Below are 22,019 nucleotides of genomic sequence, written 5' to 3' on the forward strand. Positions count from 1 at the left end.
ACCCCTCTCTCTCTCTGCCCCCCTTCCTTTCCTCCTCATTCTCTCTTCTACCTTCTGGCTTCTTCTTTGATAATGAAAAACACAATGGCTGCTTCCTAATTAAGTGAAGCCTAATTTCCTGAAGATTAAAGGCACTACAATTAAGAGGAAGAGAAGAGCAGGGGAAACGGGACAGAAAGCTTTTGTGTGCCTCTTAGGTGGGGTGTTGTGCAGTGTGTGTGTGTATGTGTGTGTGGGTGTGTGAGAGAGAGAGAGAGAGAGAGAGAGAGAGAGAGAGAGAGAGAGAGAGAGTGAGAGAGAGAGAGAGAGAGAGAGAAAGAGAAAGAGAGGGAAAGAGATTAGGGTGTAGTAGAGTTTGAATGAAAAGATTTATCGAGAGTAAGATTCGTTCCCCACCCCCTCTGTAATAAACTCCTTTCATTCTACACCCTGTTTATCTAAGACTCATTGTGAAGAATTTCAATGCTTTTTATGGATAATGTGTTTGATTAACAAATGACACACTATTCCAACTGTGTGTGTCAAAAGGTAAACAATGGTGACAGAGAGATTGACAAAGAGTGGGAATTAGACAGAGAGAGGAAAGAAATACATTGAGAGAGCAAGAGTGAAAGATTGGGAGAACCCGTCTGTAGTCTAGAAAAATCAGTCTATAGTCTGGGAGGAGTCAAGGATATACGTGCAAGCTGTCTGTCTGTTTGTGTGTTTGCCTGTGAGTGTGTGTTTCTGTGTGTCTGTGTATGTTTCTGTGTGTCTGTGTGTGTATGTGTGTGTTTGAGCGTAAAGAAACAATGACAGTCTCTCTCAATCTCTCTGTACAAATCAATCCAAGCTCATTTCAGATTTTATGGCATTGACACAGGAAAAGCTTTTTGTTCCAGTGTTTGTATCTTTCATTATCTCTGGACAGCAGTGGTTATTGTACATTGTTTCATTATCTCTGGACAGCAGTGGTTACTGTATATTCTTTCATTATCTCTGGATAGCAGTGGTTACTGTAAATATTTGTAATTAACAGTTGTTCAGATCAAACGTGACCAAATCTCCAGCATGATTCTTTGTCTTTAGTCTTTAGAAAAGGCTCAAGACGCACTTGTTCCGGAAGTACAACGGCACTTAGGAATGCTTGGCTGGACCTGATGTTAGTTTCCTCCAGGATCACAATGACTCTTATTGAGAGATTTGTTGCTCTTGTTGGTTAGTTGTAACGGATTTAAATTATTGTACTCGCTGTGAAATATTTTACTGTTGATTGTTTTTCTACAGGTACACTCTTGCACTTTTTGAGTTTCATGTTGTTTAATTGTGACTTGTTTAACTGCATGCTCTTGTGGTTCTTCCCTTTGGCACTTATTTGGTTTTTCACAATGTATGCTTCATGTTTTGGTTGCTCGCAATGTTGGGGCTCTCGTTGTTATGATCAGTGACCTATGCACTTTTGTAAAGCTCTCTCGTGGAAGTCGCTTTGGATAAAAGCGTCTGCTAAATGCATAAATGTAAATTTAAAGGGTTTTTGAAGACTGATGTTTTAGAAGGTCTAACAGTGAACAGACTATGCTATGCATGCTAGCACCAATGCATCTAAGACATTTTCAGACTGTAGAGCAGACAGCACGAAAAGAACTTCCCGAAAAGTGACCAAGGTTATAAAGCAGAAGTAAGTGTGTAAATATAAATATCTCTGAAATCCACTGCTCTCCGATTGTGCCTGTATTATTTTTGTGCCGGCAGCGAAGGAGCGATGATCTCCATATATGTCGGTGAGAAGCAGCGATCAACTCCATATGTGTCGGTGAGAAGCAGCGATCATCTCCATATGTGTCGGTGAGAAGCAGCGATCATCTCCATATGTGTCGGTGAGAAGCAGCGATCATCTCCATATATATCGGTGAGAAGCAGCGATCAACTCCATATGTGTCGGTGAGAAGCAGCGATCATCTCCATATGTGTCGGTGAGAAGCAGCGATCATCTACATATGTGTCGGTGAGAAGCAGCGATCATCTCCATATGTGTCGGTGAGAAGCAGCGATCATCTCCATATATGTCGGTGAGAAGCAGCGATCATCTCCATATGTGTCAGTGAGAAGCAGCGATCATCTCCATATGTGTCGGTGAGAAGCAGCGCTCATCTCCATATGTGTCGGTGAGAAGCAGCGATCATCTCCATATGTGTCGGTGAGAAGCAGCGATCATCTCCATATGTGTCTGTGAGAAGCAGCGATCATCTCCATATGTGTCGGTGAGAAGCAGCGATCATCTCCATATGTGTCGGTGAGAAGCAGCTATCATCTCCATATGTGTCGGTGAGAAGCAGCGATCATCTCCATATGTGTCGGTGAGAAGCAGCGATCATCTCCATATGTGTCGGTGAGAAGCAGCGATCATCTACATATGTGTCGGTGAGAAGCAGCGATCATCTCCATATGTGTCGGTGAGAAGCAGCGATCATCTCCATATGTGTCTGTGAGAAGCAGCGATCATCTCCATATATGTCGGTGAAAAGCACCGATCATCTCCATATGTGTCGGTGAGAAGCAGCTATCATCTCCATATGTGTCGGTGAGAATTGCTCTTACAGTATGTTATCTCAGTAACAAATCTGTTTATTTACATCAGCTTACATTGCAAAGCTTTACCTGTGTATCTGATTGTGTATCATGAATCAGGGATTATATCAAGACTGGTGATACCGTATCTCTTTGTGTCGGTGAGAAGCAGCGATCATCTCCATATGTGTCGGTGAGAAGCAGCGATCATCTCCATATATGTCGGTGAAAAGCAGCGATCATCTCCATATGTGTCGGTGAGAAGCTGCTATCATCTCCATATGTGTCGGTGAGAATTGCTCTTACAGTATGTTATCTCAGTAACAAATCTGTTTATTTACATCAGCTTACATTGCAAAGCTTTACCTGTGTATCTGATTGTGTATCATGAATCAGGGATTATATCAAGACTGGTGATACCGTATCTCTTTAAACTCTTGTCATGTTCGTTGTCTCAGCGTTTTGTTGTGGCCAAATGCTGGCTGAATAGCAGCATTGTGATCCTGATATTTGGTTCAATGCTTTGCAGCAGCCCCCCCTCCCTTTCTGTATTCAATGTTATTATCTTGTTGGAAACATCTGGAGGACTCAGATACTCTCCTCTATTCCCTCCTCTCTCTCCTCCTCCTCCTCCTATCCTTCTGTCTGTCTGTCCATAAGTCTGTCTCTCTACTCATCCTTCTCTCTCTCTCTTTCTCTCTCTCTCTCAGCTATCATTCCCTATAAGGTTCTCACCAAAGTTTCAGTCTTTCTCTAACTCCAATTCCCTCACACTGTCTCTAAATATAGTTCTCTTCTCTACCAGCATCGTGTCCATAAACAGACTCGGCCCGCTAGGAATTAAGCATTTAATTTGTTCACTCCCATTCTTATTTAAAAACGCACAAAACACAAAGCTAAACTACAGCTGCTGAGGGCAGGTTCTGTTCACCATGAATGAACTGCCATTGTCGTGATGATGTTTAAACCGTGTCAGCCATTGTTAGGTTGTCAACAGACAGTCAAGACAAGAGAACAACAAGAGGTCTGAACTCACCCGAGAGGCTTCTCCAGACGGCTGGCAGGCGAGCCAACGATCTCACCCAGGGTGCAGTACATCTGACCCAGAAAGTCCTGAGAGAGAGAGACAGAGAGAGAGCGAGAGAGCACAGGGCAACGTATGCAATAGTTAAAAATGTTCAAAAAGGTTTAATGGAAAGGCCAAAAAGTGGTGAAGATGTCAGTGTAGAGAAACAGGAGGGGAGAGGGGTGTTTTAAAGAGGAAGTAGAGGGCACTGGAAGAGGGCACACACTAAGGAAAGGTGGTTAGTTAGAGAGAGGTGAGGGTGACGAGTAAGAGGTTAAACACATGCCACTCCAACTGTGTGAGTACAGTAGTAGGGTGAGAGAGGTTGAGACGTACGTTGAGGTCGGCGGGCTTCCAGAAGGGAGGGCAGGCAGCGGGGTCAACAACAACAGAAGACATCATATACCAGGTACGCACACCAACAAACACCATACCCACCAATATATACACCTTGCACAGCTCAAACCAGGTGGGGAATGTCACAGGTGTTAGTAACGCTCAACATGAGATGGAAGAATGGATGAAAGAAGGTAGTTTTTGATGGAGTTATGCAAACCTTCTGTATCCAAATACATAAAATAATCATTGGAACAGATTATTTTGTTCACAAAATGTTTCACTCAATGCTTTTTGTTGCCATTGTCTCCAAGCACACCATATTTTTATGCTTTTTTTAAATGAGCTAATGAGCAGAAAATAATTGTGGTGAAGAATGTTCCAATCCAGCTGACAGAGGAGACTGGTGGCCACAAGCATTGTGTAATACTAGTCTACGTGACATTAGACTACGTAATATTATTGCATTTCAGAGGGAGGAGACTGAATCAAGCCAAGTGCTACTGACACTCTAGTCTGTACACGTTCAGGCAGAAGTTACAACAACATTATGACACAACATCAGCACCATTCTTTACATTCAGTGTATTTGGATACCTGGTGGATTTGTGGGTATTGATTTGCATAAGTCCATGACAGTAGTGACATGCCACTAGCTCAACCAATCCATCAAGTCTTGCCACCTTCACACCAAAGCCATAGACAAGAAGAATTTGGCCAATCAGAGATAGGTTCAGAAAAGAAGTACCTCAGATCTTAGAACAAAAAGACACTGTTGTTTGAATGACATTTATTTCAATTCCAATCATAAAGCTTTTTGTTGAGATCAGCTGGCCAAGCCCTGTTCACCTATGGCTCTGGCTCCCAGTGGAGGCCACTCACGTGTTTGGACAGGTCTGGACTTTTGGAATCCACATCGTACCTGAGAAAACCACATGAGTCAACAGTGAGACAGTGACTTCTGACAGTGAGATGTTCAAAGTATAAAACAAACAAAAACAAAAAAGCAAAATAAAGTGTCTGCTTCCAACCCTTTATGAAGCAAACAACTTTTCACCATATTGCGAACATCTCAGGTCCTTGCCAACACAACAACATTTCCTGTGTGTGGCATCTGACATTCATTCTATTCTGTTGTCTGTTGTATCCACACAAATGTATCTAAGAATATTAGCATATAACAAAAGCTAAGAAAACTTGGTTCAGAAAATGTGAGGACCGGGAATCTGCTTGAAGACAAAACCTTGGATGATCTACAGCCCCAGACGGCTTGGATGTTGACTCTCTCTTCAGAGAAGATCTGGACAATAGTTTCTTCTGTGTCTATGTTTCTAAATCTTTTCACATTATTGGAGTGAGGTATCCAACTAGTATTTATGTTTTCCTGTCTATCTGCTGTCATCAGCTGAGAGGATCCCAGAGGTCTCTTCTGGGTTTAGATACATCCAGCTTTCATCTGCCTCTCTGGGCGGTCAGCCTCTCTGGGCGGTCTGCTGTTACTGTATCTCAAAAGTAGGAGCTGTGAAGGGTCACCCTACTGAGGCGTTCAAAGATGAATCGTTTACCAGAGCATCTCAAAGAAACAGGATTTGTTTATGAACGCAGCGATAAATCATAGGGGCCATAAGTGCTCTGTGTGTTTGTTCCTGTGACTTCAGACACATTATCTTAAAGATTAGCAATTAACTAGATAGCAATTAACTAGCTAACAGATACTGCACCGGAAAGTAAGAGGCAAAGGGCAAGGGAGAGATGAAACAAAAGACTCAAGAGATTGAGCTTGGCCACTAATGTGAAATCTGGTCAACACAAAAAATATGAAATCTTTATCTGATATTTCTTACTATTTCAGTTGAAGGGCCCTATTTTAACAATCTGAAACGCAAGTATCAAAACGCAAAGCGCAAGTAACTTTGTGGGTGGGACTCCGGCGCTGTTGCTATTATACCTGCGGGATAAATGACTTTGCGCATCTAAAATGGGTTGGTCTGAAGTAGCTACATTACTAATGGGTGTGGTTTGGGCGTAACGTGCAATAAACCAATCAGAGCGTCATCATTCCCTTTAAGAGCAGTTTTCTCATTGCACTAAGTTGCCCACTCATGCTGCTCATTCAAATTCTTAGTCTTATTTTTATATATATATTTTTTTTTAAATTGTTATATTTTTATATTGTTTAGTTCTTAGAATTAGTTTAACCATTGTACTTTTTTACTTAATTTAAGACCCGTATATGTTTATTGTTTGCACCTTCCTGCCACAGTAAATTCCATGTTTGTGTAACATACATGGCGAATAAACCGAATTCTGATTCTGATGGGGATGGGAGAAGAAACCCACCCAACAGGCATGGGAGGAAATTGCCACAATTGTTACAAATCAAGTTCACATATACAGACATTTGTCATGAAAATCTTTTTAATCATTGACATGAAAGAAATTTAACACAGCCATACAATAAATCAAAACAATGTAACTAGATTAATCGATCGCGATTAATCGCATTAATGTAATAGTTAACTCACAATTAATCGCAATTAATCGCACATTTTTATATATTCTAAATGTCCATTGATTTCTTTTTGTCCCATTATTTTTTTCATTTTAATGCTCTTATCAACATAAAAAAGTGGATCGGCTTGCTTAGTGCAAATGTTTTTTTTAAATTGAAAACAACATTGCAATCGCCTGGCTTTGACGAGGGGGCGGAGAATTCGCATCAGCTGTGTGCTTGGCCATCAAAGTGATATTTCAGACTGGACGTGCTGCGATGATAGCTCAGTTCACAACGACAAAACACACAGATGACTTTGGTTTTGTCAATGGAACTATTTGGCAACTTTCTAAAAGTAAACTTTCCATTCAGAATCTTATTGGCATCCATTTCGGCGCCTCGCGCTCGTCATCCACTCAAAACGTAACATTAGCTATACTACTCTTTAGCCGGCTCGCAAGCCCAAACAAGTGTGTGCGGCGTGCCTGTTGTTTTATTTCCGGTCTAGCGTTGTGGTGTTGTCGTTTTTCTAACGTCACTAGTTGTTGGAAGAGCATGTAAAACATTTTTTTTTTAAGTTTGCCAGGCCAAAAATAATGTTAATCTCGCAATTAAAAAAAATTACGCTGTTAAAATGGGTTTGCGTTAACGCTGTTAATAACGGGTTTAACTGACAGCACTAAATGTAACATAGCTTCACAGGAAGAAGACCCTGGCCTCGCCAGCAGTGCGCACGGGCCAAGCATGCGCCTTTAAAATAGAATCTGAATAACGTGCCATTGACTTTAGACTACGTTTTTCCTGGTGTGTGGTGGAATTGTTCTTCTGAAACTGCAAAATAGCACCACGGAACGTTTGCGCCGGAACACACCTCCTTTTTCCGCTGAACCGCCCCCTGGGAGCGCAAGGTCATTCCCTAATTTACCGACTTGCGCCTGTGGAGGGAAAAGTCTGCTTTGCATCGAGTGCAAACTAGGAATGATACTTGTTTCGTTGACAAAGTCAATTGCGCTGAGTGCAAGATAGGGCCCGAAGAGGGGGATAGAGAGAGAGAGAGAGAGAGAGAGAGAGAGAGAGAGAGAGAGAGAGAGAGAGAGAGAGAGAGAGAGAGAGAGAGGGGATTCTGTACCCTCCATTCTAAACAACGCACTTGTGAGGACATCAAGTCATCGATCAGGGAGAGAAAGAGTGACAGTAGAGAGAGAATAAGAAGAGAGAAAAGGACTAGAGAGAGAGAAGAAGTAGAGAGAGAGCCATGGGAGGGTGATTATGTGTTGCTAGGGACTCCTGAGGACAAAAGCATCAAAAGGGTTTTCACTCACAAGTCGAAGCGAAGGCTTTGTTTCTCCTCAAAGAAGTAGTCGAGGATGTACTTTCGGACAAAGTCTGGGTTCAGGGTGTTGTCAATCACCTCGGTTCTTCCAAACTGGAGGGATGCACACAACAGAAAGCAGGAGGAATTAAAATACAGTTAACAATGTAATTGTCTTTACTGAAAAGGAGAAGATCAGATAGATTTCCTACTTTTATTGCTAATCACACACGCACGCACACACTCACAAACACCCACACCCGCACAAGTGCACACACACACACCGGCACACACACCCGCGCACACACACACCCGTACACGCACACACACCCGCACACACACACACACCCGTACACGCACACACACACAGTCAGGAATGATTAGCCGAGGTGGCGTGACACTGTGCAGAGGAAGCCAAGGACGCGTATCCAGCTTCCACTAATTACTGGAGCTGAAACCGCCCACTCGACACGTCTAAAGACGGGGGGGCATTGGGGGGCAGGGAGAGGAGAGGAAGGGTGGAGAGAGAGAGCAGAAAGAGAGCAAAGGGATGAATACAGTAAAGGGAAGGGGGGAGGAACAGTGAAACTGAGCGCAGAGATGAAAGGAGAGAGAGCGAGAAAGGGGAGGTGATGAAAAGAGAGAGCGAGAGAGAGGAGGTGATGAGGCAGCATTCTAAATTAGTGAGATTCTCCCTCCTATAGCGACAGTTCCAGGAAACAAAAGCCAGAGAGAAAAGAAAACTGGAATTTCCCCAAGAGTCCCGCCCCCACCTAGACTAAAAGGAGGACAGCCTGACTGACGCTGCTCCCCTCAGAAACACACACAGGCGCACGTCTCAGAACTCTCTCCAGGAGGCTCTTTAAAAAGGAAATGCGTTCAATACCACGACACTGTCCACACAACAATGTGCCAGTCAGGCTACAGTTTTGGTAAGCCCTCGGGCAGCTACAGTTTTGGTAAGCCCTCGGGCAGCTACAGTTTTGGTAAGCCCTCGGGGCAGCTACAGTTTTGGTAAGCCCTCGGTCAGCTACAGTTTTGGTAAGCCCTCGGGCAGCTACAGTTTTGGTAAGCCCTCGGGCAGCTACAGTTGGTTCACATGGCTATTTGTGTTGACGTATTAATTATTCAGTATGAGAAAAATTGCTAGCTATCCCAGAAGGCATGAATAAACAACGAGTGTCTTTCAGCGCAACATAACAGTCCACTTCCTGCGACTGCAGAGGCACCTCCTCTCACCACTCAGCTTGAAGCAGAGGGGGTATTGCATTTGCTTCATAAAAAGTCTAGCTCAAGAGAAGGTCCAACCAATACAAAGCTTTTGAAAACTAATGAAGGTTGCGCAAGTTCAGTCAGGCAAGACCGATCCCTGCCCTCGGGCTTAATCGTAATGTACACTACTCATTCCCCCCACTAAGAATGCCCTTCCTTCCCCCGTTCTCTGGTCGGGCGGTCACTGGGGTTCAGGTCGATTAGCGCTCCCGCCTATCAATTAATGGCGTCACATGATCCGTGCCTTTAAATATGATTCTCTCCCTGTTTAGTTTGTTCATGCTATCAAGTGCGCGACTCTCCACCACCCCGTCGCCACCAGGTTCCTGTATCAGTCTTCGGCTCGATTGGTCGTCGGCTGCCGTCACCGCCACCAGTGTCTGGACTCCGTGGGGGATTCTTCTTCGGGCGTTGGGCAGGCGCCCGTTGATCTATATAATTCCCCATGGGGTTCAAGCTCCAAACACCATAGTACATTTATTATTCTGTAATAAACATCTTTCACTCATCCCAGGTCTCTCCTGATTGAAATTATTTCCTGGATGATTTTTAGGTGTTCTTCAGTCAAAGAGCCATTTGAGGAAATGGTAAGAAGGTATGTAAGTCGAAATATGAGAAATGTTAGCTTAAAGTTGGTAATACTTTAGTCTTGACTACTGAAGATTCACAATGAAATCCATATAAATCAATTGAAAAAATTGTTAAATAACTGATTACTTAAAATAACTGACAACTAATGAACTTATAACAGCATTCCTTGAATGCAAATTATGTTGAACCAAAAAGGTCATTTTAACAATTACATACAAAGAAAAGATGTTTAAATGTGTTTCACTCAGACAGACAACATTGTCTAATCATAGAAAACAACACTCAGTTGAGTGAAGGAAAACTCCTCTCTGGCATTTTGCTTCATTTGTATTCCACTCTAAGAAAACAAATAGTGATTTGTGATTATGCAGTATGTGATTATCTGTGGTGACATTTGCAATCAGCAAATCTTCTGCTGGGATGCCCTCTGTTCTCCTGGAACGACAGTCATGTTTAGGCTCTCAGGCATTTGGGGATTTCTTGTCCAAGTGTTTCTTCAACTATAACTGATTGGAATAGATATTGAAGAGTAACTGTTTGTGAGACAGATCCTAGATGTTGAAAAGCTCCAGTAATAATGTTAGCAAAGTAAACTGTGCCTTAGGAATTGAAGTGTGATTTATCTGAGAGGGGAGAATTACAGCTCCGGCTGAATTAGGACTTTATTAGTCACCGCTGGGCTAGTGGGAAATGTAATGAGAAGCCAGCACAAAGTCCTTGGGATAAACACACACATGCGCACACACACACATGCACACACACACACGTGTTTATGGTTCTCTGACTTAATCCATTTAGAAAAGATTCTCTCTGTCTGTAGTCCTTAAGATACAGACACTCTCTCTGTCAGTAGTCCTTAAGAGAAAAACACTCTCTCTGTCAGTAGTGAAAAATAAAAATAAAACAACAGACAGACAGACACTGTCTCTGTCTGTAGTCCTTAAGAGACAGACACTGTCTCTGTCTGTAGTCCTTAAGAGACAGACACTCTCTTTGACTGTAGTCCTTAAGAGACAGATGCTGTGACAGTATCATGGGGCTGTCCCCTCATCCATGTATATATTTTGTGGCCATACTTTTTTTTCTTCCAGGAGCTGAGTGCACCAGCTGGTCGTATGCCTGGGCAGAGAGCATTTCCCCACTGGGAAATGCTTAAGTCTATATTCTGCTTTGATTGTCAACCGTCCAAATGTCTCAGATAAGACATTCTTAAAAAATGTATACAGTACACGCACACACAGTGGAATCAACCATCAAGATCCTTCCCCTGCACTGTAGGTGCCAGGGTGCCACTTTAGGTGACAGTGTAGGTGGCATTAGTGCAGCCTCATGTTTACTCAGGATGTCTAGCAGACTTGGATGTCTAGCTGACTGGGCCAGGCTCAGTGAGTGCTAACAATATTTATTTTAGTCTCTGGGAAATTAGCAGTGACACATACACACACACACACACACGTACATACACACAAACACAGAAAAGCAATCACACTCTTTCACTGTGTAACATACACACGTACGCAGACAGACGTACACAGTGTGGTGGCTTGTCTGTCTCTTTCTCTCTCTCTCTGTCTGTCTCTCTCTCTCTGTCTGTCTGTCTCTCTCTCTCTGTCTCTTTCTCTCTCTCTCTGTCTGTCTCTCTCTCTCTGTCTGTCTCTCTCTCTCACACACACACACACTCACAGACAGGCTTTTCCATAAGGATCTGGACAGCAGTAAACACCCTCCTTCCCTCATCCTCATGATCCAGGAATGTCAGGCAGCATCATTGATGATTCCTGGCTCCAAACCAAAAATAGGACTGTGGTTACACCCACACACAGTCACACTTCCACACACTCACACACACACTCACACGTTGCAGGGAGTAGAGCTGCCTGCTGCTTGAGTGAGTGTGCCTCTGTGATGTCACCAGCAGATTAGACAGTGCGAGTGGAGAACATCAGGAAAAGGTCAAGCTTGTCATATTGCCAAAAAACAAGTCTGCATTAGCATATCCTCCCCCCCACACCATCTCTCTCTCTTCCCCTCACACACAGGTTCTCTCTCTCCCCCTCACACACACCATAGCTCTCTCCCCCTCACACACCATCTCTCTTTCCCCCTCACACAAACCATTCCTCTCTCCCCCACACACACACAAACACACCATATCTCTCTCTCCCTCACACACATTCTCCCTGACAAACTCATTAAACCAATGAGGATGAACTCTTAGTGCTTGGCTGCTTTCATGATCTTCTCTCATAATGTCAGTTCAGAGTGTGTGTGTGTGGTAATACACTCTCACCCACAATGACACTAGAGCTGCAACTAACGATTATTTTAATAATCGATTAATCTGACGATTCTTTTTTCGATTAATCGATGAATCGGATAAAAAAACCAAAATCAAAAAAGCATTAATTTCCAACCCTTTATTCAAAAACAGAACTGACAGTGCAAATTCACAGTGCAAAAAATCTTCAGAATGTGCACAAACAGGCACACAATTTTGAAAAAGTTCTTAATATTAGCATGGATTTAATGCTATTTTCCAAGATGAGCAATTTATTTGAGTTTTGTTTAAAACTTTATTGAAAATTGAAAGGTTGTGGAAGTAGGCCAGACTTTATTAGAATAATCTGGTGTATATTTAAGATTTTTTGACACAATTTTGAAAAAAATTAAGATTTGCGAGGATTAAGCTATTTTCAAAGATGAGTGATTTTCTATCATTTTATTTGAAACTTAATTGAAAAAGTAAAGGCTGTGGAAGTATACCAGACATTGTTAAGATACTCTGGTGTATGTTTGAGGTTTGAGGAACCCATTCCATTTTTCAAAATGGAATGGGTTGTTTTCACCCGGTCCCAAACGCGATGCTGCAAAGTAGCGTATTCCGAATGTGAGACGAATGTCGAATATGAAACTAACTTCACCTCGGTCAATTAACACACTGTTTCGATGTATTTAGTGTGAAATGCTCCCACACCTTGGATGACTTGGGTCGTACTGATTTCTCTGCCTCCGCCATGTGTTTCAGAACAACGTTACTCAACAACGTCTCTCCGATGGCCTTTCCTCTACCTCCGCTCCGCTCCGTGCTCAACTAAACTTTTTTTTTATACTCAAACAAATCTCTGCGACATATTGAGTGGCGTAATAATCGCGCGACACAACGAATCGATAATGGGATTTGTTGCCAACGCTTTTAATAATCGATTTTAATCGATTTAATCGATTCGTTGTTGCAGCCCTAAATGACACACACACACACACACAACAATTCAATCAGAAGCATTTATTGGCTGTCTTCATCCATAACCTACATGCATACAGTATGCTAGACACACACACACTGATCTGTGGAAACATCATAAAGATCTTCCGAACAAAGTTCAGAACAATCTACAACAAACAACATGGGTTGATAACGTGTAAAAACTACAATTCCCCCAAACTCCTTGTAAGAAAACCCCCCATAAATGGCCCTACTCTCTCTGCTGTAGGAAAGATGAAGATATACTATAAATGAAACGGTAAAACAAAGGACGGCGCAATGAAGACAGGAGAGAGAAACTTTTAGTTTTTGCTGTTTTCCCTCAGAGGCAGTCAATAGGGCCCAGCCAGGGACTAATTGGCGTCTCTTTTGTGTGTGTGTGTGACCTTATCTCTCAGTCCAATAACAGAGAGAGGAGGAGAAGGCACAGCACTCACAGAAACCCTCCACTATCAGTGCAACACAGACAGAGGACATAGTGTTTGCATTTTTGTTAAGTACCACTCACTTACCTCTCTCCACTGCTTGGTTTCCACTCCTTGCGTGTAGAGCACACACACTGTGGAGGAGAGAGAGAGAGAGAGAGGGACAGGGAGAGAGAAAGGGAGAAAGAGGAAAGAAAAGAGAGAGATTGAAGGAGGGAGGGAGAGAGAGAGAAAAAAGAGATTAAAGGAGGGAGAGAGAGATAGAATAGAGCAGATCAATACAACAGAATTAGCTACAGCAGGCTGAACAAACACACACTGCTCTGCACTAGAGCGCTAGAAACATGGAGATCTACTCCTCACGTCACACTGACATGACCATCACCATGACACAGCGTGGGAGGAGACGATCCTCACGTCACATGACCATCACCATGACACAGCGTGGGAGGAGACGATCCTCACGTCACATGACCATCACCATGACACAGCGTGGGAGGAGACGATCCTCCCGTCACATGACCATGACACAGCGTGGGAGGAGACGATCCTCACGTCACATGACCATCACCATGACACAGCGTGGGAGGAGACGATCCTCACGTCACATGACCATCACCATGACACAACGTGGGAGAAGACGATGGAACAGGAAGGAGGAAGGGAGGACGAGATGTTGGGGGAACAGAGAAAGAAGAAGGAAGAGGCATGTAATGAGGTAGTGAAGTAAGAGGGAGAGATGGAAGACAGGAGAATTAGAAGAAAGAATGCATAGAGAGAGAGAGTGGGAGACAGAGTGAGAAAGAGGGTGAGAGGCAGCCAAGCCAGGTTGAGGTGGTTAGGGTTAGTATGTAGGGTAAGGGTTAGGAGGATTAGAGTTAGTATGATTAGGGTTAGGGTTAGTATGTAGGGTAAGGGTTAGGAGGATTAGAGTTAGTATGATTAGGGTTAGGGTTAGTATGATTAGGCTTACAATGTATAGAGCCATACTCACATGGGTCGGACTTGGAGAACGTATCTTTGTCAAGAAGATTCCTAAGAGAACAGAGACAAAGAAGCACAAATGTCAAACACAATCATTCCTAGATACTCATCCATACCACCAGATACATACTCATCCATACCACCAGATACATATTCATCCATACCACCAAATACATACTCATCCATACCACCAGATACATATTCATTCATACCACCAAATACATACTCATTACATTTACATTTAGTCATTTAGCAGACGCTCTTATCCAGAGCGACTTACAGTAAGTACAGGGACATTCCCCCCAAAGCAAGTAGGGTGAAGTGCCTTGCCCAAGGACACAACGTCAATTGACATGGCCGGGAATCGAACTGGCAACCTTCAGATTACTAGCCCGACTCCCTCACCACTCAGCCATCTGACTCATCCATACCACCAGACAGGGCAGCAACAGAATTACGACTAAAACTCTCCCAGATTCAACACCACTGTCTGAGAAGCAACTTGTCCATCTTAGAACATGTGTATCACTGTGCAGGTCTTCCAACCTGTCTAACTATTTTCTCAGATGTTCCTGAGATAACTGGCTTTTGCATAAAAATTGATATTTAGACTGACTACTCATTCATGAACATGTCTTCACCTTGGACGAAACAGCTCTGGTATCCTAGTAGCACTAGCTGCTGTATGAACAGGGTTATCAAGACTAAACTGCAGTTAAATGTCCATATCTTCTTACATTTACATTTAGTCACTTAGCAGACGCTCTTATCCAAAGCGACTTACAGTAGGCACAGGGACATTCCCCGAAGCAAGTAGTGTGAAGTGCCTTGCCCAAGGACACAACCTCATTTTTCACGGCCTGGAATCGAACTGGCAACCTTCAGATTACTAGCCCGATTCCCTAACCGCTCAGCCACCTGACTCCCACTTCTTGATGTTTATTTGTCCAGACTGGCATAATGAGATGTGTAAATATGTGAGTGTGTTTGTACGTGTCTGTTAGAGTTGCTAAGGGGGTGAAACATTCCTGTTAATTCCCCCAAATTCCTGAAATTCCCAAAGGTGTGTAAGCTCTTCCCTGCATGCCAGACAGGCTGACGTCAGCCTGGCTCCCCTCTCAGGGAATCGTAGGCAAGCCTCCTGATTATCTGCACAGCTCATCCACCTGTTGATGTCTCCTCCTCTGCAATTACTTCACCTTTCATTCTCCTTCCCCCCTCCTCCCTTTGTCTCCCTATCCTCCTCCCCCTCCAGCAGAGGCAGGGAGGAGCTCCTGAGGATGGTTGCTCATCAGAGCGGAAGCGCGAGAATCTTGATTTGTGGTGCAGGTTGAAGGAAGATGATTATAGGGATGGGGGATGACAGAGAAAAGGTCATGCTCAAAAATGTCGAAGGCTCCCCCCAGCCCCCTCCCCCCAGCTCCAATGGCTCGCTTCTGTACAGTCATTGTATTAGATAAACGGTTGTGATTGGTCCAACCCAGGCCAGGTCAGATGGAAATCTGTCTGAATGGGGGGGGGGGGGGTCAGACGTGTCTGCCAGAGCAACCAAACCAGGATCAGGCAGGTGTGGTTCCAGGCTAACCCTCTCTGTCTGTCACTGTCTTCTTCAGTCCCCGGGACACTGCCATTTCAACAGGTGAATGTGAGCGCTTGCCTCTGGTATGTTAAATTGATTATTTTCTTTCAATCCCTTCCCCCTTCATCTCTCCATTTTCATCTCCACAGAAAAGGCCAGTCACACCTGTCACTGTAAATCTTTATTTCTCTTTTTCATTCTCTCCTCCCTATCTCTCTCTCCACCCCTACAGAATAGGAACAGTTCTGTACTCTTCTGTCGCAGAGGAGCAACGCCTCTCTGCTTGACCTTTTCAAAATGGCTGCCGGGGGCTAGTTTGTCTCACACCATCACCCCTTCTGCCCTGCTTGCTGGGGCGATCTCTCTCCTGAGACGACTGTGTCTATTGGTCTCTTTCTCTCTGGCATTCACTTTCCTCACCTCCATCCCTCTTTTAATTGCTATCTCTCTCTCTCTCACTCTGCCTCCTTCTCTGCTTCTCTCTCACATTCTTTTCATAGCTGGATCGCTATGGAGAGGGTTGGAGGGTTAGAAGATTAGGGGGTTAGAGGGTTAGGGGGTTAGAGGGTTAGAGGATTAGGGGGTTAGAGGGTTAGGGGGTTAGGGGGTTAGGGTTAGGGTTAGAAATCAACAATTACACCTTAGTGTAATAACTAAAGGCAGCTGTCTGCAGATAGTAACGGAGGCCTCAACAAGGATCATCACAGATGTTAAGGAGTAACCAGGTAAGTACCTCATATTCTTATTACAGGTAATTTTTTAAATTTTTGTATTTGCCATGTAATGGAATCTTTCTCTTTAAGCAGGTAAGCTGGATTTAAGGAGGGGTGGACTCCACCAGGACCATGCAGGATGACCAGATAATTCATATCCTGTGGTAGGACAGATGGCTAGAGGAGCAATAATAAATATGTAAGTAAATAAATAAATCCAAAGATACACACCACACTATACAAGCCACAAAATAATAATATATATTAGATATCACTCCTATAGGAAACCTGGCCATTTGATTATTAGCTATCACTCCTATAGGAAACCTGGCCATTTGATTATTAGATATCACTCCTATAGGAAACCTGGCCATTTGACACGTGGTGAAGATTAGACATTTACATTTACATTTAGTCATTTAGCAGACGCTCTTATCCAGAGCGACTTACAGTAAGTACAGGGACATTCCCCCGAGGCAAGTAGGGTGAAGTGCCTTGCCCAAGGACACAACGTCAGTTGGCATGACCGGGAATCGAACTGGCAACCTTCGGATTACTAGTCCGACTCCCTCACCGCTCAGCCACCTGACTCCCTAGGCAGCAGTTAGGGTTAGAGGGTTAGAGGATTAGGGGGTCCGGGGGTTAGACGGTTCGAGGGTTAGGGTTAGAGGGTTAGGGGGTTAGAGGGTTTGAGGGTTTGAGGAGAGGAAACTCCTGTTGGGGTAAAGAGCTGCTTATCCACTGTCTGATCAGGTGTGTTCTCACTCTTAAAATGAACACCATCAATCTGAAGGTCTTGAGTGGGGTCAGTGAGTGAGTAGGTCCACATGAACCACTTGCTAGCTCATCACAAGTCAAACAGCAGGAAGATAATGACTAGGTTGGAACCAAACAAAGTAGCGGATGCTGTTTACACTAGCTTAGACTGGTCCCACATCTTCATGTGAAAACCTCGCAGATGTATGATTCAGATATTGATTCAGTGTGTAAAGAAACTTTTGCACACAATTGCAAATGTTAACAGTGTGTTTAAACTATTCTGTTTATATAGTGTTTTAAGCTCCCATTCAGCAAGGCATGAATTTAGAATTTAAAACTTAGAATTAAGTATGTGATGATATGAATTGAAAAAACCTCAAAGTATCTTTCCTGCTATCTATCCTTGGGCTGCTGATCGTATTGGTCACACACACAAACAGACACACACACATGCACACACACACAAACAGACACACACACATGCACACACACACAGACACACACACATGCACACACAAACAGACACACACACATGCACACACACACACACACAGACAGACACACACACACCACCACCACCCCAAACACAAAATCTCACACACCAGAGAGCACAGGAGCAGGTGTCGATGATTACATTGGTAAATTACATGTTTTGCTTGGCAAGTGTAAATGTGGTTCTTTGCCCACTCTCTTTCGTGACTCTAGATTCAATTACGGCTGAGGGATTATATCCTGCATATTGAGGAGTGCGTCAACATAACACAGAGCTGGGCTCTGGCCTCAGTCTGGCCATGCAACACTGAGTGTTTTGTATCCTGTGAAAAGGAGACTTGCAGAGAATGTCATTATAAGCAGCTCAACTGGAGGAAATGAATGACGCTGTGTGATGGCTCATTCCATCGCCATGGCATCCGGCCGTCAGCCTGTCAGCATGATTCCTGCTACCCCGCTACCCCACTATTCACACCAGGCCTACAGGGTCTGTGTTCCTGCTAACTGACCAAGTCTATCCTCAGTCATTTTGACAAGTCAAATTGTGGTCAAAATAACAGATGTTATAAGAAATAACAGAATGTGGTTTACATAACACTAAGTTCTGTCTCATTAAAGTTTCTTCCACATCTCTGAAGAACCTACACACTTGTGTAACAGATTTAGCAGGTTTCACAACTTCTGTTTGCTTATTAGAAGGTTCTTGTAGCATCACCTCTCCTTGTGTCTGTCTCTCTCTCTCTCAACCTCTTCAGCAGTCTACTAAACTAATCCGGAGACCATGAGTGAAATTAATTCCAGCATATCTGGGTTTACTTCATAAATTAAATTCATGCATATACTGTACTGGATTACCACTAAAGAGGTCATCTTTTTTCATACTTAGGGGACTGACCTATTGTTTCAAAGCACCAGGTTAAATCAAGTGCACCCAAGCACTGGACAGTAAATGCTAGTAATATATCAAGGTCTTGCCCTGCCATTAGTGGACTTCATTAAGGAGTCCTGGGAGGATGTTGGAATTGTACCCATAATGCAACAACATCAGTAGGCTGACCCCCGCTAAACCCCAGGAACGCCCCAGTCTGAGGAGGTTCAGGGGACCTGTCTCTGTCCCAGATTCTAAATGACTGTCATTCTTTTACATTTAGACATTTACATTTAGTCATTTAGCAGACGCTCTTATCCAGAGCGACTTACAGTAAGTACAGGGACATTCCCCCTGAGGCAAGCAGGGTGAAGTGCCTTGCCCAAGGACACATTTAGTCATTTTACATTTAGTCATTTAGCAGACGCTCTTATCCAGAGCGACTTACAGTGAATACAGGGACATTCTCCTGAGGCAAGTAGGGTGAAGTGCCTTGCCCAAGGACACAACGTCAGTTGGCATGACCGGGAATCGAACTGGCAACCTTCGGATTACTAGCCCGATTCCCTCACCGCTCAGCCACCTGACTCCCCACACACACGTCATTGGCACAGCCAGGAATCAAACCGGTAACCTTCAGATTACTAGCCCGACTCCCTAATCGCTCAGCCACCTGACTCCCACTTTTAGTCATACAAGTGCATATAAAAAACGTATATGGTTGCACAAACACACACACACACATGTTTTCAAGTCTTTGCCAGCCTGGATTGGGAGGATGTTCCAACATGAACAGAGCACAGAGGCAGGACAAAAGGCTGCAGCAACAGCTGGAGCATCAAACAACATGACTATCAATTATTCATCCACAGGCCGTATGTGTGTGGAGGTCTGTCACAAGAAAAATCCTCAAAGCATTCAAGCTACATGACACACACACACAAATTGGCAAAACGGCTTCTTCTCCACTTTACAAAAGCTACCAGCGCATTTCCTACAGAAACACAATCACAACTGCAGATGCCTCCCTGGCTGTCATATTGTAATATACAGTACAAACATATCAAACATATCATATAAATGATATAATATACTATTATTATATAAGTAACAACATATTAGGGGAGTCAGATGGCTGAGCGGTGAGGGAATCGGGCTAGTAATCCGAAGGTTGCCAGTTCGATTCCCGGTCATGCCAACTGATGTTGTGTCCTTGGGCAAGGCACTTCACCCTACTTGCCTCGGGGGAATGTCCCTGTACTTACTGTAAGTCGCTCTGGATAAGAGCGTCTGCTAAATGACTAAATGTAAATGTAAATATTATACATGCATTTATACATACTACATACAGTACACTATATATAAAACCTCATGTCCCTACTTCCAGCCGGGTTTGTCTGTGCTTTCAGTGTACATATATATTTGATGTAACATGTCAGCTATAATCTTGAAATAACACCTATGAGAGGTGACAGTAGAGCCATTGCATCTGGGAGCACCCACACCTCCTGGCAGAGACAGTACCCCTTGCAGACACAGTCCCCCTTGCAGAGACAGTCTTCCTGGCAGAGACAGTCTTCCTGGCAGAGACAGTCTCCTTTGCAGAGACAGTATTATAACAGGGGCTCTGGTAGGTTAAGGGTGCTACGCAAGCAGAACTCACAATGAATTATGCATATATGTGTCAGCTGTATGACTGCTATGGGCAGTGACACGGTAAGGTGAACCCAGCTGATCATCCAGGGGGTTATAAAAGCTATACACCCTACAAGGAGCAGTCACCAGTGAGCTAGGGTAGGATAGGACCTGGTGTACTGGGCTAGGTTAGGGTAGGATAGGAAATGGTGTACTGTATGTAGTGTTTGTGTGTGTGTGTGTAGATTTACCTCACCATGGCGAAGATAGTGCTACTGGGGATAGCGTGCCTCCCACGGCACTCTAAATAATCTCTTTGCGCAGGTATCCACCTCTGACCACGGTCTGGTTGAATCTGGTTGAAGACTGGCGGTGTTGGGGCAACTGGCGATGGAAGCAGGTTTGAATAGACTGGGAGCTTCTAGTCAGAACCCTGCACGTCAGCGGCACAGGGTATTGGTCGCTATCAGCTGGGACTGAGTGGCCCTGTGTGACTGAGCAGCCACTATTTAGGGTCCACACTGCTCACCTCAAACTGAGGAGGGGCCTAGAAAAGGTGGCCTAAAAAATTCCCACCCAACTTACACCTGGACAGGATACCGCACCTGTCGGGTCATTCCACTTCTGCGGTCAAAACAGAAGAAATAAATCCCAAAACTGGCAAAATGGAATGTAAGAACTCTCCTGGACTCCGAAAGGACCGAAAGACCTCACACAGAAGAATAGCACTGGGGGATGAGCTGAGGTGTTACAACATCGATATTGCCGCGCTTAACGAGACCAGGCCCCTTGATGAAGGGTCTGGTTACACCTTTTTCTGGAAAGGCTACCCCCTAGGTGGACAACATCTGCATGGTGTGGGACTGGCCATCAGGAACACACTGCTACCAAGACTCACTGAAACACCTGTGGGCATCAGTGAAAGACTGATGACCCTCCATATCCCCCTGGCGAAGAACCACTTTGCTACACTTCTTAGTGTGTATGCGCCAAGTTGCACTGAAACTACATTAGCCAAGGTAGTCAATGATCTATTATTGGCCTCTGACGCGGGCTCTATCTCTGTCCTGGTTCTTCTAGACCTAAGTGCAGCTTTTGACACTGTGGATCATGAGATTCTCCTGGAACGAATGGAGAACTATGTTGGGATTTTTGGTACGTACGTGGTTTAGATCGTATCTATCTGATAGATCACAATATGTCCACTATGATGGCTGCTCATCCAGGAGCTCCACTGTAAAATACGGAGTACCGCAGGGTTCAGTTCTAGGCCCTCTGTTATTTTCACTCTATATGTTGCCTTTAGGAAACATAATTAGAAGCTCTGGGGTAAATGTTCACTGTTATGCAGATGATACTCAGCTATATATGTCTATAAAGTCTGGAGAATTTCCACATGCTATGGAAAAATGTGTTTCTGGGTTAAGAACTTGGATGACTGCAAATTTCCTTCTTCTTAATTCGGATAAAACCGAGGTTCAAATTTTCAGTCCTAAAAAATACAGAAATAATTTATCCAATCTGACCCTATACCTAGACGGCGTCAAAGTCTCTCAAAGCCAGCTGGTAAAAAATGTAGGAGTCACAATGGACCCAGACCTTTCGTTTGAGTACCATATTAAGCAAATTAACAGAACTGCATTTTTCCATCTACGTAATATTGCCAAAATACGAAGATTCCTCT

The 22,019-nt window shown here is 43.9% G+C and overlaps 1 protein-coding gene across 5 annotated transcripts in view; it reads right to left on the reverse strand.

The window, feature by feature from the left end:
* Positions 1–22,019, reverse strand: part of cpne5b (copine Vb) — a 97,106-nt gene that overhangs the window by 58,533 nt on the left and 16,554 nt on the right. For 2 of the 5 annotated variants that reach the window (XM_067235015.1, XM_067229823.1), the window contains exons 2-6: positions 14,300–14,340; positions 13,393–13,439; positions 7,766–7,869; positions 4,832–4,871; positions 3,584–3,660 (exon numbers count right to left, since the gene is read on the reverse strand). In XM_067235015.1, coding sequence (XP_067091116.1) covers positions 3,584–3,660; positions 4,832–4,871; positions 7,766–7,869; positions 13,393–13,439; positions 14,300–14,340 — 309 coding nt within the window. Of the gene's footprint in view, positions 1–3,583; positions 3,661–3,949; positions 3,965–4,169; positions 4,173–4,831; positions 4,872–7,765; positions 7,870–13,392; positions 13,440–14,299; positions 14,341–22,019 lie in introns of all 5 variants that reach the window. The other 3 variants (XM_067232687.1, XM_067234197.1, XM_067233468.1) reach the window with 3 other exon arrangements.

Source organism: Osmerus mordax, chromosome 1, assembly GCF_038355195.1.
Source record: "Osmerus mordax isolate fOsmMor3 chromosome 1, fOsmMor3.pri, whole genome shotgun sequence".
NCBI lineage: Eukaryota > Metazoa > Chordata > Actinopteri > Osmeriformes > Osmeridae > Osmerus > Osmerus mordax.